This window comes from Tasmannia lanceolata, unplaced genomic scaffold, assembly GCF_043159265.1.
Source record: "Tasmannia lanceolata isolate RefF3 unplaced genomic scaffold, GAP_Taslan_0.1 ptg000008l, whole genome shotgun sequence".
NCBI classification, from domain to species: Eukaryota; Viridiplantae; Streptophyta; class Magnoliopsida; order Canellales; family Winteraceae; genus Tasmannia; species Tasmannia lanceolata.
The window spans coordinates 3,761,941-3,789,833 of record NW_027518685.1 but is presented as its reverse complement, the minus strand read 5'-3'; the positions used below and the strand labels follow the sequence as shown (position 1 = coordinate 3,789,833).

At 37.3% G+C, this 27,893-nt stretch overlaps 3 protein-coding genes and 1 pseudogene across 5 annotated transcripts; 1 reads left to right on the top strand and 3 right to left on the bottom strand.

The window, feature by feature from the left end:
* The first annotated feature begins 334 nt into the window (after window positions 1–334).
* Window positions 335–6,004, top strand: BAN (NAD(P)-binding Rossmann-fold superfamily protein). The gene is made up of 6 exons (XM_077387317.1): window positions 335–524; window positions 859–1,025; window positions 3,045–3,245; window positions 4,384–4,543; window positions 4,664–4,877; window positions 5,612–6,004. The coding sequence occupies exons 1-6, from the start codon at window positions 398–400 to the stop codon at window positions 5,754–5,756; spliced, it is 1,014 nt and encodes a 337-aa protein (XP_077243432.1). The 5' UTR covers window positions 335–397; the 3' UTR covers window positions 5,757–6,004.
* A 3,777-nt stretch (window positions 6,005–9,781) lies between these two features.
* Window positions 9,782–16,388, bottom strand: RPL24 (Translation protein SH3-like family protein). The gene is made up of 4 exons (XM_077387316.1): window positions 16,231–16,388; window positions 12,558–12,596; window positions 12,101–12,331; window positions 9,782–10,166 (listed from the first exon to the last, which is right to left on the bottom strand). The coding sequence occupies exons 1-4, from the start codon at window positions 16,330–16,332 to the stop codon at window positions 9,957–9,959; spliced, it is 582 nt and encodes a 193-aa protein (XP_077243431.1). The 5' UTR covers window positions 16,333–16,388; the 3' UTR covers window positions 9,782–9,956.
* Window positions 12,941–13,058, bottom strand: LOC143885737 (5S ribosomal RNA; annotated as a pseudogene).
* A 918-nt stretch (window positions 16,389–17,306) lies between the features above and the next one.
* On the bottom strand, window positions 17,307–26,849 carry LOC143883976 (calcium/calmodulin-regulated receptor-like kinase 1). 3 transcript variants are annotated; one of them, XM_077387314.1, is made up of 8 exons: window positions 26,832–26,849; window positions 25,272–25,637; window positions 23,817–23,970; window positions 21,095–21,221; window positions 19,666–19,751; window positions 19,481–19,552; window positions 18,724–18,927; window positions 17,307–17,943 (listed from the first exon to the last, which is right to left on the bottom strand). In XM_077387314.1, exons 2-8 carry the CDS (start codon window positions 25,586–25,588, stop codon window positions 17,545–17,547), a joined length of 1,359 nt encoding a protein of 452 aa, XP_077243429.1. In that variant the 5' UTR covers window positions 25,589–25,637; window positions 26,832–26,849; the 3' UTR covers window positions 17,307–17,544. The 3 variants fall into 3 exon arrangements, with proteins under 3 accessions (XP_077243429.1, XP_077243428.1, XP_077243430.1); XM_077387313.1 differs by lacking the exon at window positions 26,832–26,849 and adding an exon at window positions 26,626–26,736; XM_077387315.1 differs by lacking the exon at window positions 26,832–26,849 and adding an exon at window positions 26,034–26,052.
* Between the last annotated feature and the right edge of the window lie 1,044 nt (window positions 26,850–27,893).

Below are 27,893 nucleotides of genomic sequence, written 5' to 3'. Positions count from 1 at the left end.
ACAAAATAATAATAAAATGCCAGAACATGACGTATAACCATCTCAAACACAAAAGCACAGAGGTCGACAGATACGGTGTTTGTTTTGGATTTTGAGAACCGATTATGTCCAAAACTGATTATTGGACTTAAATTTATAACCTAAATTTCAGTCCAGTAATCGTTTGTAGACTGACAATAGGTTCTGAAAATCCAAATCATTAAAAAAAACAACCATACGCTTGACCGGCCGATATTGAGGAGTCGGTGCATTGTCGTCACATGCTTACCTTCCTCACCTATCGCCACCTCACCAAATCAATTAAAAGGCTATTTAAGAATAAGCAAGGGGGAGGGATAATAACAACGTGTGAACTGAAAAAGTATCTCTCTCTAGTCTATTGTACCGTCCGGGAGAAATGACGACGGTGATCGCCGGGAATAAGACGGCATGTGTCACCGGAGCGGCCGGTTACATGGCGTCATTGCTCGTTAAGCACTTGCTCCAAGGAGGCTATTCTGTCAATGCCACCGTCCGAGACCCAGGTCTCTTTCCTTTGTCCTTTCATGTTAATCAAACCTCCTCTTACTCACCTGAGTTAATGAAATTTTGTCGTGTCATCGTGGACTCCTCCCAAGTCGACTATCTTTCACATTGGCTGCCTTCTAATTTTGTTCCACACAGTCAATAAAAACTCCTTTTGACTCACCTGAATTATAACCGAGTCGACTAGGTTTTTCTTTGGTCGTTTTCAGCGCCTCATCCGAGTTTTCTAAGCACAAAGTCCACAATATTTACGGGCTATTGCTTTATGTACTTTCTTTTTATTTTCAGCAAGTATTATCAATCTAATGTGGCTTTTCTTTTTTGGGGGTGCAGAGAATAAGGCAAAGGTGTCTCACCTCTTAAGTCTACCGGCCTCCGAACGCCTAAAACTTTTCCGAGCAGATTTGACTGAAGAAGGCAGCTTCGACGACGCTGTGACGGGTTGCGACATCGTTTTCCACGTTGCCACGCCGGTGCACTTTGGTTCTAAAGACCCAGAGGTCTCTCTCTCTCTCTCTCTCTCTCTCTCTCTCTCTCTCTCTCTCTCTCTCTCTCTCTCTCTCTCTCTCTCTCAGGGAACTACTTAGTCTCCTCTTCTGTAACTCTAATTAATTGACCTAGCAAAAGATTTTTTTTCAAAAGAAGTCTTCTATTTCCCTTTATTTGCAAAAAAATCAGTCTTGTAATTCGATGATTTGAGTGAAGAGGAAACAGGGGGTGTGAAAATATCAGACCATGAAATTGAGATTGCCACACCCCCCTCCTATTAGTGTATTTCAGTGTGTTGCACAGGGAGCTAAGTATTTTTTCCAAACCTGCGACTTCAAGGTTGGGAAACAAAGCCTCAACCATTGAATTTCAGCACCAAACCCATACCCATGTTGTGACACATGCACGAGAAGACAAGTGAACTCCAATCCCAAATCGTTGGTCAATTTCACTTTCGTCTTTATTTTCCAAAAAAAATCCCGTTTTGGAAGTGTTTCCCAATGAGTGAATTTTGCAAATCCGATCATTACATCAACTTGTAACCAGATTACCCAAGGTAGATTTTTTGAAAGATAGAAATTGCGTTGCAAAAACTTGACTCTAATACGCATTGGTAAAAAATGGAAACACAAAAAAAATGCGTTTAATATTTTGTCATTTCCAAAATATAGTGGGGGTAGTTGGAAAGTTGGCCAAAAAATGTGTTTAATATGTGTAAAACAAGTTTTAAATGTTTTTTTTTTTAAAAAGAGTTTTTTTCGCTCTAAAAGTTTTAGATGGAGTATTAAATCAAACCGATGAAACACATTTTTTCCAAAAAAAAATAATGTTGTTTATAGCGGGGTTTTGCTAACTATGTTTATAAAATTGCCAATGGGTGACGCCAAAATGCAAGAATTGTGAACGGGGGACACACTTTTGAAATTTTGTTAGAGAGGGACGAAATGGAGGTTATCAAGTCTCTAAAAGAGGGTTACCAACCCTCTAAATGGGGTTATCAAACTCTCAAAAGGGGGTTATCAACCCTCTTTAACAATTTTTGAAAAGGGTGTCCCCAGTTCACAATTCTTGTATTTTGGAGTCCCACGTTGGCAATTTTTCCTATAACCACTCTTTTACACTAGAGAGTCTGTCCCTAGTTTAAAAAGCAGTGAATATATCACTTTCCAACATGAGCTGTAAAATCAGGAACCCTGCAAAATGCATGGGCTTGGGTGGAGATGGTGAGACTAATCCCATCAAAACATGAGGTAAAATGGTAGACCCTCCCAATGCATGAGTTGGAGCTATGTTGGTGGGATTAACTTTTTTGGGCAAACATATCCTTGAGCGACGGGTAGTTTAGCCATTTTAAAAGGTAATTTCCGTCTATTCACAAATAATGACATTTTTGGCTTTATACGAGTTAAAAAAAATCTACCATGGTATTTTGGTGATTGTACAACATGATTGTACAACTGGAAATGCAAAAATCAAATGATTTCAGAGCTCCAGTGTTTTTGATAAAGACGTGTATCTTGTTGTGTAGTATTTAAAAGGATGTCAAAGGAATATTACAGTTCTCAAAAAACTCTTACAAGCTCTTTAAACACTTCACGACAAGATGCTTCGTGCATCTTCAAACATTAGAGTGCTGAAGTCATTTCCCTTCGTAAATTATGGGATTAAAGACTATTGTTGCAAATAAAGCAAAACCGCTATCCCTAACTATAAGTTAATATCTCCTTATTTTCTCAGAAGCAGCCCATTTAGAGAAAATCTAGAGAAAAATTCAACTGTGTTGCCCCTCTCTACTGAAGAACTAATTTGTAAATACCCAGAAAAAAATTGTCTCCTTTCTTTTAGGGTGAAGATAAATTCGCACCCCTTTAATGTAAATTGACATAAAAAAGAGTTTACAAGGGGTGTGAATCTATCATCTCCCTTCTTTTATTTGTTTTTCATCCTCTTGGGAAATTCTGCCAAGCAATTTCACTGTTCTCTATTTCACTTAACAGCCTAATGGTTTTCTTGGTTATGTAATTTGGCAGAAGGACATGATTAAGCCAGCGATAGAAGGGACATTGAACGTTTTGAGATCATGTGTTAAAGAGAAGACGGTGAAGCGTGTGGTAGTCACGTCTTCGGCAGCTGCTGCCTCCATAAATCAACTTCAGGGATTCGGTCATGTTATCAACGAGGACTCCTGGTCCGATATCGATTTTTTGGCTTCCGAAAAACCCCCTACTTGGGTAATTACTATTCACCCCGCATCCAAATCCGAACTTAAACGAACATGATCTATACGGGATCCATACGCACATTTCGGATCCAAAATTATTTCCAATCCGATAACAAAACTCATAAATCCAATTTTATTTTGCTATTTAAAAAAATACCCTCTAATTTTTATATCTTTAAGTATTATTTCAGGGGTATTTTAGTAAAAATTAGGCATATTTTTTTTCCGGACAATTCTATTCTGTCATTAATCTTTCCCGTCTTTTCTATCCATACTTTCAAAACTCCCTTGCATCATCGTCGACTCCCTTTTACCTTGATCGCGTTCTTGTTCTGATCCAAGTTTTATCATTCGGTCGTAACTAAATTATGTTGTTTACAAGCATTATTTACTTATTTAGAAGTTTAGATTAGTCATATAGAGGACTAATTTAGCTGGATAAATTGAATATAAACACTAATAGTTGAGTGAGCATATCCTAACTTCTTTTTTTAATTCTAACAAAGTAGCACCTCCTGGGAAGGTCCAATTTGAAAAGGATCCTGACCGAGACACGGAAAATAGGATCCGATCCAATACGTAAGGGATTTGGATGGATCCTAAGACATAGGTGGATCCGATTCCATGCAGATCCTTCGAAACCCCTTAAGATTATGGCTTTGGAAGGAGCCTCAACTGTAATATATTCTAACCCGGTTTGTTTTCATTGTTATTCGTGTTCTTTCCAAGAAAAATTTTTATTTGAAAACATTCTCCATAGGGAAGGCTGGGGCCCATCATTTTACACATCTGTTTTGATGTGGTGGGCACACTAATTATACCCAAACGGCCAAACCCCATGCATAGGTTGTGGAGCCCACCACTTTAAAGGTCATGTTATTATGGGATGGGGCCTACGATTTAACACCGCAGGTATTGTTGGGGTGGGGCCGGCGATATTTCCCCTATTGCCCGTCAGATTTTATACATTCACGTCAAATCACGTTACAAGGGGAGCGTGCCTGTAATGCAGGGGGGATGAAAATATCATCGCTCTTAATAAATTCACATTCAAGAAAAGACCAACAAAAGGAGTGAAAATACAGGTGAAAATATCATTTCCATTGAGGATATCCAATTATTAATTATTATTTAATTTTATGTTGCAGGGGTACCCGGCATCAAAAACCCTAGCAGAGCAGGCAGCATGGAAATTCGCCAAAGAGAACAAAATCGACCTAATCACAGTCGTTCCTGTTCTCATGGCGGGCCCTTCTCTAACTCCAGAGGTCCCTAGCAGCATCTGTCTTGCTCTATCCTTGCTCACAGGTGAGATAAATCGAACCCAAAATTTATTTCCCTATAAATACCCCCATTTTATTACCAATCTTAGTGTATTTATCGGTAATTTGATGTAATTATGGGTAATTTTATGTTATTTTTGTTTAGGGAACGAATTTCTTATCAATGGTTTGAAGGGCATGCAAATGCTCTCTGGGTCGATCTCGCTGGTCCACGTGGAGGATGTTATCAGGGCCCACATATTTCTAGCCGAAAACAGTTCGGCTTCTGGCAGATACATATGCTGCCCTATTAATACGAGCGTTACAGAGCTCGCAAAGTTCCTCTCCAAAACATATCCTCAATACCAAGTCCCCACAGAGTAAGCCCTCTTTAGTATAAGAGTGAGTTTCGGTGTATAATCTCTACTATAAAGCATTTCTACCCTCCGATCAGTGCATAATGCCCATTGATCAATGGCATTTGCCTCTTAGATAGCCGAAGATTGCCTGGATAGATTGGTGCCAGCAATCCGATCAACAGTTGCATTAGTGGTCATTGATGACTGTCCAAGAACTGGCTATTGATTGATAATCCACGGGGGGGGGGGGGGCATGACCCACCACTAGATGGTACATATGGTGTTAGGTGTTTTGATCTCAGATCCCTCACCTTAGCACAAGTGAAGGCTATTTATAGTGGTTCTGAGCCACCTGTCCAGGACAGGTGGTAGCCCCTGTACGGACCAGGTCTCATACCTAGGAGGGGCAGATGGAAGTCCCCGATTGGTCCAGGTGTCATACCTAGCAGGGACAGGTGTTGGCTTTGCAGTGGTCCCTGTGAGGGCCACGTGTCAACAGCCGATTGGTTGCAGATTTTGGACCCCATCATATGGCATATACACCAAGTTCTAATGTATAACTTCCTTCCAAAAGACCACTAACAAGATCCTTTAGGCCGTGTTTATTTTTTGGATTTTTAGAACCGATTGCGAGTCCAAAACTGATTATTGGACTCAAATTTACGATAATATTTGAGTCCAATAATCACCTTTTCAATCGTCTGATGCATTAAGTAACTCTTCTAAATCGATTTGTTTTCGATAATCAAATACAGGTTTGGTGATTTTCCGAGAAAAGCCAAGTTGATTATCTCATCGGAGAAGCTTATTAATTCAGGGTTTACCTTCAAGTATGGGATCGAAGAAATTTACAAAGAGTCAGTCGAGTATTTCAAGGAAAAGGAACTGCTGCCAAACTGAAGAATTTGCTTTGCTTCCATGATCGTGCCCACTGGTAGCGGCTGCAGCCCTTGTGAAGTTTTGGAGTTAGTGGGTAAATTTCAGCCTAAGGAATGCATAGTATGCTTGATTAACGCTGTTCCAGGTGTTTATTTCAGTATATGCTGTAATAACTCTTTGTATTAGAAGGACGTTTGTTTTCCATGTCGGTCTTGTAAAGAAATCGTCCGCTTATGAATCCAAGTATGGAATTTATAGCTTCCTCCTCACCATCTGAATATCTGATCTGTATTTGAAAAAAGAAGGGCCGAAAGCGTCCAATTTATGTGACAACTAAGAAAAGAAAAACTAAAATACTTCAAAAACGCTCATTGTAATCTTTTATTTATAAAAATTAGCAATATGGTATCACTTTAGTCTAATTTAGAAAGAAAATGTGAACAATATCAGTTTTGCAGTGATGAGTCTTCCAGTTTCATTATTCATTTGTAGGCTATCATTTGATGGTTAGTACTGTACTTCCATCGGAGTAAAACAAGAAATCCAAAAAGAAAAAGTGGATTCCTTCGATGAAAGAGCAAACCTAGAGGGCCTGCTCTTTCATCAAAGGAATCCACCTATGGTCCGCCATACAAAGCACACGATTGGAGAAAAGTTTCAAAGCTCTCAAATTTATTTCTTAATTTCGTAATCAAACATAAATCAATCCAAAGATCCCTCATATATAGCATATATTTTCCCTATTAGCACTCCGAAATATTCCAAAATTTAAGACTCATAATCCTAGATACTTTCCAACTGTAAAACAATCCTAAATAAAACAAACTACTTAAATAAACTCAGTGGAAAATAAAACCCAATAAGAATTCTTCTTCTTCTTCTTCTTTTTTTTCTTTTTACCTTTCACAAAAAAAAATGGAAACCAATCCCCATGTAGACGCCTTTTTTACTTTTAAAATTTGTAATGGATGTATAAGGCCTATTTAAAGCACCCTCAAGTGATTTAGATGGGAAAAGACTCTACTAGCCTTATTGACTTGAAGACATTAAAATCCTAAATTAAAACATCGTCACTAAAAGAGAAATGAAATTACACCCCCCCCCCCTCTCAAAAAAAAATTTAAAAATTGGGCATGGCCCCCCTTCAGACTTTCTCTTTGCTTGGTAACAAAGGAAGGTCCCTAGCAATGTTCCTGCAAAGATTGAAGTCACTGGGCCTATACACCGCATAAGATACCCATAAGGAGTTGTCGAAAATCCTCCTAAGCAAAACGGAAACCATGTACTCTCAAGTGATCTCGTCCTCCAAGGCCAACAATAACTGATTCCTGGCCACCAGGATCCCTCCCAATGAGCTGATCGCATTAAGGTGACCATAAACCAGTTCCCACACCCACGATCCCGCAAATCATCAAGAAAAACATTACCCTTTTTGATCAATTGTAAAGAAAAAATGACTGGTTTGTTCTTAACAAGAACCTCCTTCACACGTGCTTTCTTCTCGAGGCTTCCCAGACCTCTGACATTTCAAATTAGGATCTTCATAACATCCCCATCAATCCCACCCCACACCCAACCCCCCCCCAATGCCTCTACTTCCAGGTCTGGATCTCCCATTTACCCGCTGACTTTTAGTAGATCCCTAACCATAACAGAGGATTCCAATCTAGCCAACACACGACTTTATTTGCCACATCCATAAATCCATTCATCGGATTTGCAAGTCTATCTTGTGCTCCATAAACTTGAACAAAGCACAAGATTCTTGTTCCTTTCCAGAAAAGGATGCCCAGGAATTTGCTCACTATTAGCAGTGGACTCCAGCCGACCACCGCCTAACTAGTCACTGCAATCTCCAAACTCTACCAACACTTCCGTGGCAATAGTTGGACAAGAAATCGGGTCCGAAGCTCCTCCATACTCCAGATTGGGTCTAGTGAGCATCAACAGCAGAAGAGACGTTGGGCCATGATGCATGATGGATAAGCGAAGACAACAAAATATGTAGCTCTGATACCAAATTGAGACAGGATGGAAAAGAGAGCATTCTTGGTACTATAGCACTGATACCAATTAACATAGGGCAGCAAAAAGAAGGGAATATTTTTAGGAATTTGCAAAATTGGGCTATGGGAATAGGTATGGGTTAAGGACCAAGTTTAGGCAAACTTAGGATTACAAAAATATGGGCTGTTGTGACAGATTTGATAGAGGAGATAGATCTAGACATAACTGAGAAAATAGGTGAAATATGACGGATATGCTATAAGATAATAAATCTGGATTTATTTAAAGTTGGGAGGCTGGAAAATAATCTAGGCACTTAGTAGGAAACTGTGCATGCCTTTTATGTGGAATATAAAAGGCTTAGGTGGACTGTAATCGATATTTGAGAGGTTACGATATGAAATAGTTGGTTTAGAGCAGGTATAGGGAGTGGTTAAAGGGTGTAAAACAGGGATATAAGAATATAAGACTAGTTTAAGAGTTATAGATTGTGAAGTCCAAGAGCGGGCATTGCAACCAAGGTTTTAAATTTCGTCTGAAATTCGAAATCAATTTCGGTCAAGACTGAAACCGAAACGTTCCGAAACCGAAATTGGCGAAACGTACCAAATTTCGGCAATTTTGGCAAAATTTGAAAAAATATATATATTAATTTTTTATTCCTCTCCCAAATTTCAGTCGAAATTACCGAAATTTCGGCCCAAAAAACTGAAATTTCGTGTCTTAACCCAATTTTGGCCAAAATTTCAGTTTCGGTTAGGTCCAAAATTACCCCCGAAACTGAAATTTAAAACCTTGATTGCAACTCAACGATTTCATGGTACAGGCAATAATGATGGTAGAAAGGTTGTCTCAGGTAAGGCTTAGGAGCGGTTCAAGTTAGTAACAGGTTTGCAACAGGTATGGATCACATCTGGTTAGGAATAGCGTGGTTAGGAATCACAAGAATTTACAGGCTTTCAAACAGTTACAGTAGATTGGAAAAAGAATGTAACAAACTGTCAAAGATCTGTATCAGAAAACTTTAATAAATATGGAATAGGTCTGTAAATAAAGTATGTAGTAACTCTGCAACAGATATGTAGTAAAATTCTGTAACAATTATGTAATGAAGCTGCAATGAGACTATTAGAGGTACGGGTTTAAGGGGCTAAAGGACAGTTCGGTAGGGGTGTTTTGGTTCTCTTTAACGAATAGAATTTAGGGTAAGGTGACATTTAGGGTTTTCTGGGTTACAAAGCTAAGGAAATTTTAAGGATAAAGTGTAGGCTTAGGCAAAAAATAGGTAGAAAGATTGGTTGATGGAATGAAGGAAAAAAAGTGTTGGTTAAAGTGGTCGATGGTTGGAAAGGCTTAGGAGAATAGTTACACCAAGGTTCTCCTGGGCATCACACCTTAGGATATGAAGCATCACACTTCAAAAAAGACATCACACCCAATCAATATAAGAAAGCATTAATTTTCATTCATATTCAATTGTTTTCAGGGCCAATAGGCCTTTCATGTTTACAGGATATACAAGCCATACAGAAATATATAAAAAAATCCCCATCCTTGTTGCAAAACAACTCATAATCTAATTAGGACTTCTATTATACTTAAACTACCAACTCTTTATTGAAACAAAACTTCTATTTCAACACAAACTCCAAATGACTTAAGACTCCTATTACATGGACCTTTCCTGCCATAAATAGGCTACTAGGACTTCTTTTAAGTTGCAAGGTGGGCCCTTGATGTCACTAAATGATTAATTACAAATAACTTATATATTCTTTCAACTTAAGAAATTCGTAATAAATATGTGGGCCCTATTTTAAACACCTACAACTTAAAAAAATTAAGTGATATTAGTTGGAAAAGACCATGGTACCCTTCCTATAACTTAAGGGACTTAAAAGACACCTAAAAGATACTTAAAAATTACAATATGGGCCTTACCTAAATTGCAAATGTAGTCAATGTGAAACTGTAGATGGATTCTGACAGAAAGAAGTAGATAAACCCATATTTGGCATGGAAAAACAACACCTCGACAGTGGAAAATTAATGTGTTCATTGAATGCATAAAATGGGAGCTAGGAATTAGAGAAAAAAGAAAAGAAATTAACTCTATGCCGAGTATACATTGATTAACAATGAAGGAGCAGAAGATGAGAAATACAACAAGGACATCAAAACTACATACATGAAGACAATCTCACCTGGGTTCTGCTAAGCAGATATCTCAGCAGCCTTCTCTGTCTCTTTCTCTGCCTCTTTAATCACCCTCTTCCAGTTCTCTTTGCTGTCAATTATTTCCCCCGTTTTCAGGAGGTAACGGACATGGGTTCCGTCCTCGAGGATCTTATGCCCCACTCGGCTTGCTACTTCTTGCTCTTTTGAGTAAAGCATCACGTTCGAGCTGTGAATGGGTCCTTCCACCTTAAAAACAATTTTGGAATGTTAACTTGTACCGGTAAAGGAAAAATGAAAAATTAAGACTACAATTTGACTTTTCCCAAGTATAAAATACACCCAATGACCAATAATTGAAAACAAAGGGAAATTAAGGGGCCGTTTGGATACATGGATTTTAGAATCCAGGTTTTTAGTTTGAAAACAGTGTAAAAGAGGGTTCATGATCAAGCTGTTGTATGCTGTCCTCACAGAGTTTCTTGGATTTTAAGTGAGAAATTCAAGTTTTAAAAATCCCTCCCGCATCCTGAGATTTCTAAAACGTGGAAATATGGGAGGATCTGCTACTCTCTTGCTGATGGAAAGAACGGCGAGAAGTCAAAAACGACGGCTGGTCTGCTTCTTCTCGTCTCTTAGCTACAATTTTGAAGAAATCCCGGGTTCTAAAATTCACGTATCCAAACGGCCCCTAAATGTCTATTAGTTCGCGGATGCGGCTGAGGAGAGCTATTGATTTTGGTCTGCCTTGGACGAACTAGCTATGCCAGTCAGTTCGAGGCCAACTTATTGAAAACCGACATGGATATGGAAATATTGGAAAAGAAAGATATTTTAATTAAGTGCCAGAGCAGCTCTCTAATAATATAAACAGACAAAAGAATAATGCCCATACATGTTAAAAGGCACTCGTTTTTTCGGACTTTCAGGGACATTTTTCTGAGATACTGCTCGTCATGAGCCAAGCAAACCAGTCATGATGGTTCAGGACCAGCTCCCTAAAGAAGTAATCCTATGTTTCAGCATAAGCATAGCTTCTACACATATGTTGGAAATGTCTGACACAATTACAGCAACTATTCTATTTTTTTAAGGTCATTATTTGAATCCCCAAAAATTACCTAATCTAGGCTTTGCTCCTACTTTCAAGTTTCCCGGGAACATGGAAAGGACATTGTGAAACACTAATTTTTTCTTGCTATCAGTGAATTATGGACAAGTTCGGATCCTTGAGGAGGGCCCCATGATGTAGTTTGGATCATTGATGTGGGCCCCATGACGCAGTACAACCTCGTGTTGATATTGAAGATGAAGTGTGTCAGCATGTGCAAAGGATGGAGTAATCAAACATTGTTAAAACCTATGAAAGGAGAGACAAGATTGGGACTGCTAGTGACCCAGAAGTTTTGAAACAGATGAAGCTCATCCTTAGTACCAAAGTGAACTTTTATTTTAGTTATAGTGCTAAATGTACTTTATAAGTTTTAAAGTCATAGGGGTAAAATAGCTGTTTTCTTTAGGTTTCACTTAGGTCACTCAAGTGAATTAGAATAGAAGATGGCTCAATCAACTCTCACGATACTATGGACGACATTGTTCATCTCACTATTCATGACGCTATTCATTAGACTGTTCACATCACTGTTCACAAGAATTTATAGGGAGCTATAAGTGAGGGTATTTTGATAAAGGAAAAAAAATTTAGTTTAGGGTTTTAAAGCTTTCTAAGTTCTTGTCTCTTAACTAAATATGTATAAAGGAGTTTAGCTTTCGGGACAAGCCATGCATCTTTTGGAAAAGGAAAGGAGTTAGGATTTTGCGGCATATTTCTGGTTCATGAGATTTTCTTGGAGAAAAAAATTCCAAGATTGTGAAGATTTATGGGATAATTTCTTTACGATTTTCGTGAGTTTGATCTACGCATAAGAGTTTATCATCAACTCTTAGATTTTATTTAAGCAAAAGTTGCATCATAAGTTGGTATCACAACATCAATCGTATACTTGGTCTACATCATTTGGTATCAAAGCGTCAATCATAGATTTGTTCTATATCGCCACACTAGTAATTTCCCACGAAAACCATGCGAATGTCCTATAACAACTAAAAAAGGAAAATACAAATATGCCGAAAACAAAGAAAACAAAATGCATAACTAATGCGCTTACTCCAAAAGAACTGACCTTGATAATCTTCCCTGGTTCACCTTCTTCTCTGCTCTTCATGTGCTTTGTCTTCAAGTTCATGTCTTTTACAATCACAGTGCTGTTGTGCCTGAAAATCCGAGTAATTTCACCAACCTTACCCCTCTCGCGCCCTGAGATCATTTTCACAGTGTCCCCAATCTTAACATGCATTTTCTGAAGCACAGGGAGGCTGTTTGGTTTGCATTTCTTACGCTCCCATCTCTTCAGCTGCAACCAAAGATATGACTTAAATATGATGTATTTTGTAGTCAGATTGGAAAAAATTTCTTTGGACCTGAAACTAATAATAAACAGGGAGTAGGCTACCATTAATGAGATCGAATGTTAACTAAAACCTATCTACCAAAGTAGATGGCCAATTCACTAGGAAAGACGATATTTTCAGAATTTTTATATGATATAAGAGATTAGGAAAGGATTTTGATATACGAACCTTCATTACAATCAGGCATGGGTTATCTCCGGACTTGACCTGCATGTCGAACATACCAGGAGTGTAAAAGGTTTTGTTGGCTACAAAATGAAAATTAAACAGACGTGTATAATGATATAATATACCAAAAACTAAAGCAATAATTTATAGAATCAATGATTCGAAAGTTCTAATAATCACAACACACGGTTATTGTCCCTCACCAACGTTTATTTCCAGAGCTCTAAATTGTAACATTGAGAATGAAATAATACCCATGAATTTGGGACTGAAATAAATTACATTTTTTCACATGATGTTAGAGTATTTAGTAAAATAAGCCGGTGGTTCTTTTCAGTTACAATTCTGGTTACAATGATTTTTTATTTTTATTTTTTTAAATTAAAAAGTAGCAAGGGACTTCCCAGGAGGTCACCCATCCTAGTACTACTCTAGCCCAAGCACGTTTAACTTCAAAGTTCTGATGGGATCCAATGCATCTATGCTGGTATGATCGCACCCTATTCTGGTTACAATGAATAGATCATTACATTCTTAGGTTTTGGTCGTCTATAGAATCGCATATGATGGAATTTTGCAATAAGAGATAATTTTTCTCTCAGATTCTCAAATGCCAAAGGTCCTATTATTTAGCATTATGGATGCCCGATTTGTAGGCTTTCAAATTCATCAATTTCACCAATACTTCTGTGACTGATTACTCTCTTTTCTTTTTTTTTGAATGATTGTGACTGATTACTCTATTTTTTATTTTTTTTATTTTTATTTTAAATGTGACTGATTACTCTATTCCTTTTCTTTCTTTCTTTCTTTTTCTTTTCCGTGTCTAATATTTGTTTTGTTGAAGTTTGTAACTGTCTTCCAAAGGCACACAACAGGGAGCATTCAACTCTACAACGCCAACATGAAAATATGATTTCTAGTGAAAGACAAGAATAATGACAAGATGTTTTATAAGAAATTGGAAGTAGATGATTCTTTCAAAAGAAAGTATATCAAGAGAAAATATTTTAATAATCCTTGTACAGTTGTTTGCAAGGTTTCAGGTTTCAGTTTCGATATGGGTTCTGATTGCTTCATAAATGGAGAAACATGTTGGTTTCTAATGAAAAATTCGTTGGAAATCATGTAAAAGCATGGAAACATATGCAAATGATGGACAATTAAGATGAAATTTCAAGAAGTTCTAGAATAAGCACAAATACATGCTAAAAAACCATCACATAAGGAAAAAATTTACCCATAAGGGTTTAGCAACATCGAATACTTAGTAACATGCATTGTCGTGGATGTCTGAGTACTGAGTACAAACAACATATGACATGTAATTCATATAATATGTATACACAATACATACATCAAATTTCACGTGCAATTTGTATAAATATAATTGCATAACATATGATGGTATATTATACCACTAGCGCACTTATGGTTTTTATTTTAGTAAGTGTTTGGGTAAGGGATGGAAATAGAAATACTTCGGTCGGTTCATGTCGGTTTCGGTGGAAATTTAAAACCGTGGTTGTTTATGATTAATCATGTGGCTACAATTACAGTAGCAGATGATCATCACAGTTTTATGCTTTGACTATGGTTGTTTGTGATTAATCATGTGGCTAGAATTAGTAATTACAGTAGCAGATGATCATCACAATTTTAAGTTTTGATGTACTAGCTTAAAACCTGAATGTTGTGGAGACACCATTCAAAAAAAGGTAACAAGAATGATGGTCTCAGAGACAAGCAAGGATGCTCAAGATGTCAATAACAACAGAAAGAAATTGTGCTACTGCCTCCAACTTTTCTAGAAGCTAAAGTGACTAAAAGCACACTGACCTTGAAAATCACTCCAAAAGGAAAGAAGAGAAATGGTATGAGTCTGTAACACTATGGAAATAAAGATCAACCAATTAATAAAAGCTTAAATGAATCTCTGCCTGAAGACTCTTTGGTTTTGAATAGCGGAGATCTTTTTGCAAACTTCTGGCAGCTTGCAAGTGGGGCAAGCCCATCTCTGTTTGATCTACAACTGTCGTTAAGTAATTCATTGCCCTTTGAACTTCCTCAGGCAATCCAATGCCCTTAATGACCAGCACATCAGTGCATCTGTTTCGGCACCCTTCTACTTTCCATCTGTGTTAACATAATCATGAAATCGAAGAATTCTTCAGAAAATCTTGATGGAAACCCACTTGTTTGTAAATAAAAAAATTTGGGCCGCTGAGGCCCAGAATTCATCAACTGTCTACAAACACCAGACTTCGCCAACCAATCGGCGAGGTCATTAGCACACCTCGAAATGTGATAAAAAATGATCTCCCACGCACTAAAAGTTCCAAACCATGTCAAACATGGGGCGTAAGTTCAGTGAGTTCGGTTATATCTGTAAGGAGCAAAATGCAGTTCTATCCCCCAAGAGTGGAAAGTCAGGGCTCACCCATACATCAATGTGGAAATCAACTACATGTGGTGGGTAATGACGTTTCAGACCATCATATTCAGGTCTTTTTTCTAGGACTCTACTCCACAAGCACACAATTATTACATGATGTGTATCACTATCAGTGCTTCAAAATGTGGATGACGGCCAAAACGCAACCAAAGCAAATACTAGTCGACTCAGCATTACGCAATCTCAGTTGATGCGGTCATCTCATGAGATTCAAAGGAGTTTTGATTGACATTGTAAGCCAAAATGCGGACTCCGACAAGAACGCGGCCAACGTAAAAGGGAGTCAATCAACAATGACGCGTGAGAGTTTTGAAACTATGCTATCAACTACCTCCATCTACGATCTCACAAGGAATTTCTACAGGAATCTTCCTAGGTACAATGATTTGGTAAGCTCTGAAGGAGATAGAAATCATTCCCTAATGTTAGCTAGATCCATACTTTCAAAACTCCCCCGCGTCATCGTGAACTCCCCCGAGTCGACTCTCTTTTGCCTTGGCCGCGTTCCACGTTTTGTCTTGGATGTGTTCCGCGTTTTGCCTTACAAAGTCAATAAAAACTCCCTTGACTCTCCTAAGTTATGACGGCGTCAACAGAGTACTCGATCGCGTCAACAGAGTACTCGCCCTTCTTTCCGCAGCAAGAGAGTAAGAGATCATCCCAAGTTTCCAGGTTTTAGAAATCTCAGGATGGTGGAGATATTTCTAAAACCTGGATTTCTTACTTAAAATCCAGGATTCTAAAGAGGAGTGAAACAGTAAGAAATCCAAGATTTTGAGGAAATCCAAGATTCTAAAATCAGCGTATCCAAACGGCTCCTTGATGTTCATTCCTATGTTGAAATAAAAATGGGGCCAACCCATCCATACATTTTTCACTTAACAGAATGAAGATATCACTCATTCAGACTGGAATTACAGTTGATGCAATGAAACCCACCGATAAGTCCACAACTTAACCAATATTGTAATCTCGGTCTCGCACTGAACAGAATCACATACACATACTTATTCCTTAGAGGGTTGTGTGTCAAATCAAAAATATTGAACAAAAACGAAAAAGAATCCGTCCATTATAATTACAACTACATATGAAAAGAATTTGCACGAATGTGTTCCAATAGCTTTGAAATCATGAAAGCTTTCAAGAAGCTAAGGAATTACAAAGCACAAAATGCAGAAGAAATAAGGGATAGGAAGAAGAAGAATGAACGCTTACCGGGAAAGTATAGAGAGAAGGTGAGAGGCGTTGCCCTAAGAAGGAATTCGAGGAGAGGGAAAGTGAAGCCATGGAGCTCTGAAGAGACACCATAGCTGCCATTGTCACTCGCTTAGGGTTTTTTTTTCCTTCGTTGGGGAAGGATAGAACCAGATTACGTTTCAGAGATATAAAAGAGTGGAAATGACTGGGCCCTGATTGATGAAAGTGGACCGTTCGTTCGTTGTACTTTTTTATACTCACTTATCAGATGAACGGTCCATATCCTCTGCCAAGTATATCCAATTCTCTTCCGTTTTAGGGAAAATATATATTCGCCCCCTTTTATTCCCTAAGCCACCCCTTGTAATGTAAAAAACACTAGTTATAATTTATAAATGCACTGAAGGCGGTGGCCAGGGGAAGAAAAGTGGGCGAACATATCACTTCCCAGGTGCATAAGATAAGTGAGCCCATTTATTGAATAATCTTAACCGTTGATCTGTTAGGTCTTGCTATAGATCCGACTATCTTGGCCATCTATCTGATCAATGAACTCCAAGCACACTTGAAAAGAGGAAAACAAAAAGTTTAGTAGAAAATGGGCAATGATCCACATTCAAAGTAAACCGATAGAGTGGTTAGCTGTGAAAATGTTGGAATCATGGTTTTAAATTTTGACTGAAATTTTGGGTTTCAGTCAACCCCGAAACTGAAATTAGGGATACCCAAAATGTTACGTTATTTCAACTGAGATTTCGGCCAAAATTTCGCTCTTACCTACATTTCAAGAAATTCAACAAAAATCTCAATTTTTTATTGATTATTTAAATTTGGTATGGAATTAAATAATAATTTATTGGTTTCGTCGGATTTCGACTGAAATTTGAAACCATGGTTGGAATAAGGGGTAATCATTTCTATTCAATTTTCACTACCAAATTTACTTTCTCAACCGATTTTAAAAAGTTACCGAAAATGATGTGATCCGACCAAGGGCCCTTTTTTAGCTCTTTATGCAAGGGCGCCTTGCATCTATCATTCCTCTTATAATATAATCATATCCCCATTTAGATCCATATGCTTACAGAAGGAAAGCACACAATGCAAGAACAATATCATGCAATTTTTCATTTTTCTTCTTGTAGTAAAAAGATAAATATACAACAATGGCTATTTTACAACGAAATTAAGCTCTACAGGAGCATGAATAGCATTGCAACTTGCTCTCAAAACCTCTAGTTCCTCTACTTTGACAAACAGACATCCAGTCATAAGGAAAAAGAAGAGGGGAAAAAAAAGGAACCAAAGAATCAAATGGGAAAAAAACCCTTATTATAATCCTTCGGACAGATCAGTTGAGCTATCTACAGATTCCTCCCTCTGATGTACAATGATGGGAATCTGACCATCCTGTTCGTCTACATCAATGGATTCCTCCTCCTCTAGTATACTGATTGGAATCTGAACCTCTGGTTGGTCTATGTTGACAGAGACCTCCTCCGTTGTAACAGGTAAGCTTTGCTTATGATGTTTTCTACTGTGGTTCAACTTCACAATCTGAGAGAGAGCTTGAACAATGTCTCTCATGGAGGGCCGTTTTTTTGAGCTTTGATTGATGCATTTGTATGCAAGGGCTGCCATGTCATTGAGTTCTACCAAGTCATAGTTCCCATCAAGGCGGGAATCAACAATTTCTTCCCACCCAACCCCTCCTTCAATACTCATTGCCGCCTATTCATGGGAAAACAATGTAAATATGATCACATACTAATATACTACAGTCCCATGCCAGATATTGGTTGTATGCAGTGTGAACGAATAAATATGTATATACACACAAGTCTATTCTACATACATGCATTGACTACAGAATGGGGAATATGAAATATATTACATGTGGAATTTTATGCAGAATACATGTGTGTTGTGTTGTGTTGTGCTGTGCTGTGCTGTGTTTTGTATAACGTAGTATGTATGAAAAGACATGCTTTAGTATATGTTATTCATTAATTAAATTCAAGTTGTTGGAAATGATCCAGCACATGGAACACCAATTGTGAAGGCCCAACACAGACAAATCTAATCACTATCCATCCATTCAATTTACAACAGTGATGAGAAACGGGACCCACTACATAACATTCCCCCACTATTGAGTATTTGCAAGTAGGGCCTACTTTATGTAAAATTTTGTACATCATGCATAGAATATGGTATGGTAATTTATATTGTGTTTTGACCCAACCAATGAAAATACATGAGGAAATAAATGATATTAGAATTTCTTGATAAATTGTTTCGCAGACACGAATCATTAGTACAAATATCATCCCTACAGTAATTAAGGAATGGTTAGTTGGTGATGATCCAGACTGTGCTGATATAAGTCCTTGAAGAAAATTCAGGAAATACTATGTGATTCTGTGAAGCAGTACAAGTTAGCATTTAAAAAGAAATTTTAATCTTGCGTAGAATTTTATGAACAGGAAATGATGAGGTCAGAGATCTTACAAGCTCAACCAATTCCATAAGACCCTGTTGAGGATTCCTGCCTGCAATCAGTTCAAATAGCAAGACTCCAAAGCTGTAAACATCGCTTTTCTTGGTGAAGGCCTTCGTTGATATATACTCAGGATCAAGATAACCAAAGGTTCCCCTGATATTTGATGCATGTGGATTGACCATTTCTTCCCTTGAAAGCCCAAAATCAGCAACCTGCTCGACAGAGTATATTTATTATCCAGAATATCTCTTTAATCCAAGAAAAAAAGTCCAGAAGATCTCATCATATGTAAAAAGAAAAGAAAAGAAAATTTGAACACCAGGGCCCACAACATCCCTCAGCAGGACCGTATTATGGCATCCATAAAATATAATTTGTGCTATTAATGCCAATGGGGACCTATGATAATACGAGGAGGGGTCCATATCATGTCAGTTTGGTCCCCCAGGTCCCACATATAACAATGGGAAGATATCCTCCTGCGGAGGACCGACATTTATTATGAAACCAAAATATATCAGATGATCTACAAACTGTAAACTTCACTGGGAACTATTATCCAGCAAAGAGTGGGATTAACAATTTGAACCTCCCCTAATAAAATTTTAAACCAAGGGCTCAAGACATGAAAAGTTGTCTTGTAAGAGAAGCAATAAGAAATATATCTAAGTCCTCTTAAAACAAACTGCAAGAAGGAATTTTTCTTCTATTTTGTGGGCATTAAAAAAGAATTTAGAAACTAGGAGCAATGGAAGAATTCCGTACTCTAGCTTTCATGGACCAATCCAATAGTATGTTGGACGACTTGATGTCTCGATGAACTACAGGTGGAACAGCCTGAAGTAAGAAATAGAAAAGCACAGAGATAGCAGAAAGTCAGTATTCCCTAATAACTTCACGTAAATGGTTCTGATATGTTCATTCATCCTCAAAATAAGTTGAGAACTTACCCCATCGTGAAGATACTCCAAACCCCTTGCAACATCTAAAGCTATATAAACCCTCAAATTCCAGCTCAATGGTTCATGCCTTTCACCTACACATCCAAGCATTGAAGAACACATCATGTTAATGTGTTGATAAAAAAGAATGCACTCACTACCCACGGCATATTGACAATATGTACAGATGCAGCCAAAAAAAAATGGCGGCCCAGTGCACTAGGCTCCCGCCATTGTGGGGTCTGGGGAGGGCTAGATGTACGCAACCTTACCCTTGCTTTGCAGAGAGGCTGTTTCCGTGACTCGAACTTGTGACCACCAAGTCACAATGGTACAAATGCAGCCAAGGAGAAATAAAATTAAATAATAACCAGCAATAGAAGGGGTTTACTTTATTAGTTTATTAGAAGAAATCAACCAATACAAATAGCAAGCAAATACGAAAAGGAGAAAGAAAACCTAGCTGGTTCATCTTATTCAAAAAGCTTTCATGGTTTCCAAAAATGAAAACAAAGCTCCCCCTTGATCTCTAATAACCCACACTTACAAGTTACAATATTTAGTGAAGTCCAAAAAATACTCATGCTACTAGTTAAAACATTAACTTACCTAACGAGGAAAAGACCAACATGCCCACCCTTCATAAAATAATAATAAACGGATAAAATACTGCAGAAAACACACGGATAATTATAATCTGCTATTAAACTACCCGTCACCATAGAATTGCCTCAAGTTCTTTCACTTGCGCTGCCACTGGTACAACTTGGAGTTTGACTGATCAAAGGCCGCATCAACTCTCCCTGGATGAGAAGAACTTGGCTTTAACGAGTTGTACTAATGGTACTACTAGGAGAGACCAGAATCTAGTACCCGCAGCTCTTGCAAATTGATCCAGGTGTTTTCAAACTTGAAGGACCCATCTAAGTCAATTCATAGCACACCCAACTGAACTAGACACATTTTCGATCGGAGGCAAGTTCCAAGTTTTTATTCTTGGTTCGAACATATGGGTTCATGAAAACCTAAGTTAACTCGAAGCAAGTTAAATCTGAGGGAAGTCTTAAATTTTTTGTTCTTTCTCCAAACATGTAAAACCATGAAAACATAATTGATTGCAACTGACAAATAATGCCAAAAGCATATTCTTTAAATTGTGTAGTTTTCAACATATGAAGCATAGTCTCCCTAAAAAGTCTGGTCCTATAAGAAGCGGGCAGTAATTTTTTTCTAACAACGTTGATTAGATAGTCCATCCGGTAGAGAACAAAGTCATTCCATATTTAAAAAGAAGTGTTTACAAAGACTAATATGATGCATTCACTTCCTGTAACAATTCTTTATTTATCAAATGAAAAATGAAATGGGTAAGAGAGACAAAACTAATAATGTCCAGTCTTTTTCTGCTTTTGTGAAAAAAATCATATGATTTACTTACTGTACAAATGAGAAGCAAGGCTGCCGTTAGTCATGTACACGTATACAAGAATGTGCTGGCCTTTTTCTGCACAATACCCCACCAAATTCACAAGGTTTCTGTGATGTAATCTCCCAAGCAGTAGAACCTGCAAACAAAGAGAAAGTGTATCGTTATTCAAAGCTGAAAAAGCTTTTCTACGGAAGCATGATTTTAAATTTCCATCAAAACAGACACAAAATGACTGAAATGATTCTGTTTCCATCTCTACCAAAATTATACCGAAAATGAAATCCATACCGAAACAAAATCCGTAAGTACATTAGTAGTATACCCTATCAATATGTGTTACATAATTATATTTCTATAATTTGCATGGGAAATGTGGTGTGTATTATGTATAAATATTTATATGAACTACATATGAAATATGGTATTTGATGAATTATTGGACATGCGTGACAGTGCATTTTAGATATGGCATTTGCTGAATTATCGAACATGCGTGACAGTGCATTTTACTAGGTTTCCGAAGTTATTAAGCCATTATGAAATATGGTATTTGCTGGTTTTAGCAGTATTTCGTTTCTAAGTACTTATTTGTGCTTACTCTAGCATTTTCTAAAATTTCATCTTAAAATACTATCATTTGCTTCAAAGTTATTAAACCATTATGAGTGGTTGTCTTGCTTATGTGGTATTACTTAGAAACATTCCGTTTCTAAGTACTTATTTGTGCTTACTCTAGCCTTTGCTAAAGTTTCATCTTAAAATTCTATCATTTGCTTCGAAGTTATTAAACCATTATGAGTGGTTGTCTTTCTTATGTGATATTACTTCTTTGTGCTTATTCTAGCATTTGCTAAAGTTTCATCTTAAAATTCTATCATTTGCATGTTTTCATATGTTTATGTGATTTTACCAGATTTCCACCAAAATTTCCAAGCAAAACTGAAACGTTTTTGTTTTCGTGATGACCGAAATCGAAAGACCAGATTTCCACCAAAATTTCCAAGCAAAACCAAAATGTCTTTGTTTTCGTGGTGACCGAAATCGAAAGACTAAATATCGATTTGATAACCATTCCAAAAACAGTCAGTGCTCAGTACTACAACAGATTGATAACCAATTCAAAGGTAAGGGTTCACGGTAAAGATTAAAGACAAAGTGGTGTTCAATGTACGAATGCAAATTTCAAATGACACTCCCACAAGCTGGGATTAGGACAACGACAAACATATGGATGGGAAAGATCTTAATTGCATAAAATGAGAGCGTAGGATGGACAACATATGGGTTGGAAAGTGGTAGGAAGCATCGATATTAAAGATAATGAACATCAAAATGCACACACATATATCCACAATCCCTTGTTTTAATAATGGCACACCTCTTTTTATTTTACACTCCTCTAATTGTTGTTAGAGGTTGTTGATTTCCAAAAAGCTATCAACCGCCAATCAGAAAAGTATAAAATATAGGAGCATCATAATCAAAACAAGGGAGTCTGGATATTATGTCCTTGAATACGTATGTACGTGTGTGTGTGTGCGCGCGCGCGCATGTGGGCATGATCATGTGGTTTCTATGAAATGCTAATTTTGCAAAATATGGGCAGGTTAAAAAGGTTAAACACAAAAATAGAAGGAAAAGGTAGAGTTGATATAGAGCCATTGCACTAGTGCTAGTGAGTTGTGGGAGCATAACTGGTGAAAATAAGAGTGCAAGCAGAATCCAAAGCAAGAACCTGGGTATGAGACTCAAGCTACCATGGCAGATATAATTGGACGAACTCCTAAAAATCCTAGTTGATTGACCATAGGCATATGACTTTTTTGTCTCAAAAAATATATATATGAAGGGCTTAGTAGAAAGACCACTATTCAAGAAATTCCAAAGACACTCATCGACTCTCCCGGGTAAATTCAGTTTTAACTTGGCTGAGTTCTTGACTTCTTGTCCTGAGTCCTAGATTGGCCATACCAAGTCAATCAAAAACTACTTTGATTCACCTCACATTAATGAAAAATTGACTGTGTCAATCATTGACTCTCCAAGTAGACTCTGTTTTACTTGGGCCAAGTTGTCATCCGAGTCCTACTTTTTAAACATTGAGCGAAACTGAGAAAGTAAAAGTTTACAAAGAGTAAAATGTAAGAGAGATAGAGAAAACTAAAGTCTCAACAATACTCAGTACACAATTAAACAGCCGATAGAGATGGAAGGCATCGACAGCAGTGTAAGGACTCCAACTGATATAATAGTTCGCTATGAAGGTGATGATGACGACGGAGGTGCAGAAGATGATGAGGAGATGAAAGATGGTCATTTAAGGGCATGCAATGTGCTCCGAGTTGAAAGTGAGTAAGCGTCCCTCAATTGCTAAAATAAATAAAAACAGACGTTGCCCACATTAAACATGCAATAAAATTTAAAACAAGTAAGAAGCTTCTAGCTAACACAGTCATGCACATCATTAAAGAAAAAACGGGAATATCACATTAATAAACACGCAGTTAATGATTAACTATCATGCTTCTGGTACATTAAAAAACTATGAAATACTCTTGTTTCCAACATTGCTTCAGGAATGGTTTACACTCTATGTAGCCTTGTCAGAAGAATTTGAATTAAGGACCAATAATAATTTGCTCATAAGCAAAACCCATTTAATATCTCATTCTCAAGAAAGCTAAATGTGTCATAGACAAACTCAAATCCCTAAGATTTTGACTAGCATTACCTCAGTTTGGAACTCCCTCTCTCCTTGCTTAGAATTAGTATCAAGCACTTTAACAGCAACTGTCTCACCAGTTGGCATCTGAGCTTTGTAAACGGGACCAAATGCCCCTTGACCTATCACTGCGGTAAAATTATAAGTTGCTTTTTGCAGATCTCTGCAATACATCATCGGAAACAAGGTTAGGGATAGAAGACAGTTGTAGTTGAAGATGGGCTAAAAGGTTTAATGAGAATATAAAAGAGAAACACAAAGTATGGTAACCGATTATGAATGACTATACTTTTTATATATTTAATATGAGTGTTTTATCATATCAGCCAACAGAAAATTAATGTGGATTAAAAAAAGTGAAACCACCAGAACACCACATGCTTAAGTAGGAAATTTCCTTAATTTCATTGAGATAAAGCATTTGCAGGATATTGTAACTATACTGCTGGCATTATAAGATTAATAGAAAATCAAATACTGTAAATAATACCAAAATCTACACCAAGAGTTTTGGCCGGTATAATCACTATGTTGTCCACTTTTAATAAAAGTGACTGACCAAATTCTGGATCATCTTCTGGAATCATATTACTGTCAAAAGTAAGTGACTGTTCATCAGAACTGTCATAGTCCGAATACTCATAAGGTGGCATTCACCAATTCAATACCTCCTCCTGGAGGAAATCTCTCCGCCAACTTTGATTCTTGATCCCTCTTTTCCCAAAGGATTGATTCCAGCCAACTGAAGACACCCTTACAATGATAAAAGTCTATCCTAGTCCACGATCTCTTAAAAGGATCACAAAACAAGGGTTATTAAATCGCATCTTTTCACCATGTATGAACAATTACCAGCCAGAAACTTATAATTTTCAACTTCCAGCGACCAATGTTTCATAAACATTGTACCACAAAATAGTTGTTTCATTTTTCCATGCAGAAGCCTTTCAAAAAAAAATTCCATTCAGAAATCCTACTTAAATTTGACTCCAAGAAATGCTCCGAGTTCAAGATCAACTTCTTGCAAAGGTTCAAGGGATGAAATTTTCCTCACTCAAGACTGAAGTTAGCCTCCACCACATCGGATCTAACATTCGAAGACCTAATGTGGCAAATTAAAAGCCAGTGGAACAGCCACATATTAGTGAGAAGACAGACAAACCCATGTCAACAAACTGATACTGCTATGTAATAGAACTACCGTATTGGAACAGTCCATGAAAATTTACAGTTATCATCTTTCATCAGTATTTTTTTTATAGGTAACGATTATCATCTTTCATCAGTAATTACAAGCAACAATCTTATAAATAAAATCCATTTAAAAAGGGCATGATACATTTAGGTTTTAGCAATGTCTACATGTAGCAACACTAACAACAATTTATCAAGGAAGGAAAATCTGATTCTAAGAAGCTAAATTGCAGCATATATACCACAAAAGATTTTAAAAAATGAACATACTTGTAAGAATATTTGGGTATTCCCGACACTGAGATGGAAGTCTTCCTCCTAGATCCTTCAAGCCATAAGGACATGCCATTCACTTCAGATTGTTTTGGTGAGTCCTGACCAGTGGTTGAGTCCGACAATATCGTACAAGTATCAACACCATTGGTACGAATCGGGATGGCTGCAGCCCTCTGTGAACTACGACTCTCTAACTGTGCACGCTTCTTGCGAAACCTTATGCATAATAGAGCAGAAATAGCCAAAAGCAGTCCAATTATCACCCCTATGGAAATTCCGACTATCAGATTCCGAGACGCGTCTTTCATCATCAAGACAAATATGATTCTAGTCTACTCTAGTATGTGTCCATGAATAGATCTGCAGAAGACAAATTGCAAGAAAAATTAAATTGTGTACAATCATGATTTTTCTCTCTTATATGATTTTATCAGTAGTTGATAAACTAATTACCATAAAAAATGAAATCTTACGTAAATGAAACAGTTATAATAATCTGTTAAAGTTGAATAGCAATTGAGATTTGAGAATCTCTAAATTAAATAAGATTAAAAAAATTATCAAAAAGAAGACATGCTTACACCCAGTTATGAGAATTTTTGGCATAAAATCCTCAAGCAACAAAACAAATATAAGTAAAACTCCATGTTGTAAAAGAAAATAAATTGATAACAACATTTTCTGTTAAACTAGCCTAACCAAGGATCGCTTCAACGACCACATGTGGGTAATTTCCAAGATAATATTACAACTTACGAGAATATTAGAACTCATTAGAGCTGATGATTTTATCCCTTTCTCCATCTTATCCTAATAAAAGGCGAAGCTTTCTCTCCAACAGGTAACAGAATAGTCAAAGAAAAGGGATTGAGCACCAAAAGATAAGAGGTTCAATCCCATCTTACCTACCCAAAAAAAAAAAAAAAAAGAATACTAAAAGAAGAGAACAACAATGATTATAGTTTCCAAATTAGAAGCGTTACCACGAAGGAAAGAGGAAAAATCTGAAATAAACAATGTGCTAATACAGGTCTAAACCTTATTTTAAGACATTAATCAATAAGTTTCAGCTACTATTGACATCAGTAATCAACTCAAGCCTGACTAAAATCTATAAAACCTAACCTCAATTTAAGACATTAATCAATAAGTTTCAGCTACTATTGAGATCAGTAATCAACTTGAGCCTGACTAAAATCTGATCATAAACCTAAATCCTAACCTTAATTCCCAAACAAAATTTGAGACAATCAGATCATATTCAAACAAAATTTGTAATTTCATACGCACAAAAAATTAACTAAAAAAATCTCATAAATCTAAAACCTAATACACGTAGAGGGCTTACTGAAAATGGAGAGGAAAAAAGTAGGGTTTCATGACTGAAAAGGTGGGATTTGGAGATCGAAATAAGAGGAGAAGATAAACAAAAACAGAGGGATTCATTTTTAAATTCCGTGAGTCACCGTTTACATGTAATAAAAACAGGAGCGCTTCGAAAGAATTAAGTAATATTACTATAATGCCACTATTTTTTTGCCTGACGAAACTGACCTTGCGTACGTTTTCTTTACTCGGTCGATTGAGCGGTTGATGCGGGTGTTGACCTGTATAGTTAAAGAGGTTTGAAAATTGACTAACTGAGCAATGATGCTTTTTTAGTTTTTCACGGGGAATGATACCATGACAAGGCTTAATATGAGAAGAGTATGAGACGCCTAGTCCGTGCCCACCCGCTTGACATAAGCATGATCCAAACATGTCACTTTGTATGGTTGGTAAGCCTTATTATTTAGAAAATCATGTCATCTGCACCGTCAAATTCGAGACAGACGTACAATTCATCAAGTGGACCCACTTAGACAAGGTAGGTATGGGTCACCCACTTCATGGTAGAAAGGGTGACACCTAGAGAAGAAGAACGGAAAACCAACCTCCAACTTTCAAACTCTCTATCGTAGTTCTCAGCTATTAACATCTGTGCTTGAAGGATTGCATAGGGGGCCTCTCATAGGTGAGGGTGAAGTTTATAGCTAGGTAGAACAGTTGAAGATAAAGTTCATAGATAGAACAATTCCTCCTCTTGTCATATATCCCCGATTCATGCAACCTTCCTGAGATGAACCATATTTCTTCTTCATTGATTTTTATTTTATTATAATAATGTAATATTTATATTGAAAGCCCAAGAGCAAGTCTTGTAACCTGCTCTTGTCTTAATGATTGTACATATCTTTTCTTCACGCAGAGGAAAGCCTAGTAAACAATTCTTAAAAACAAGTGTTGACCTTCCATTCAAATAGTCCTTTTGTGAAGGGATTGATAGGGATGATTTAAACCGATTGGATATGAGTGAACAATCCCAGGACTTGTGAGGATTACAAATGGACAATCGATAGTGAGTGCCTTTGTATTATTCAATCTATAGGGAGTGCCTTTCTAGGCTAAGACTATTTCCACCCAATTTTGCTTTCCACCCAATTTTTCCACCCCTTTTGTCACGCCCCGACCCCACTGTGTAGATATTGTCTGGTTCTGGGTCATCTACCCTCCCCGGTTTTGTTTTCCAACAGCACTAACCATGCCCGACCCACTCTGCGGGGCCCGCTCCTTGGA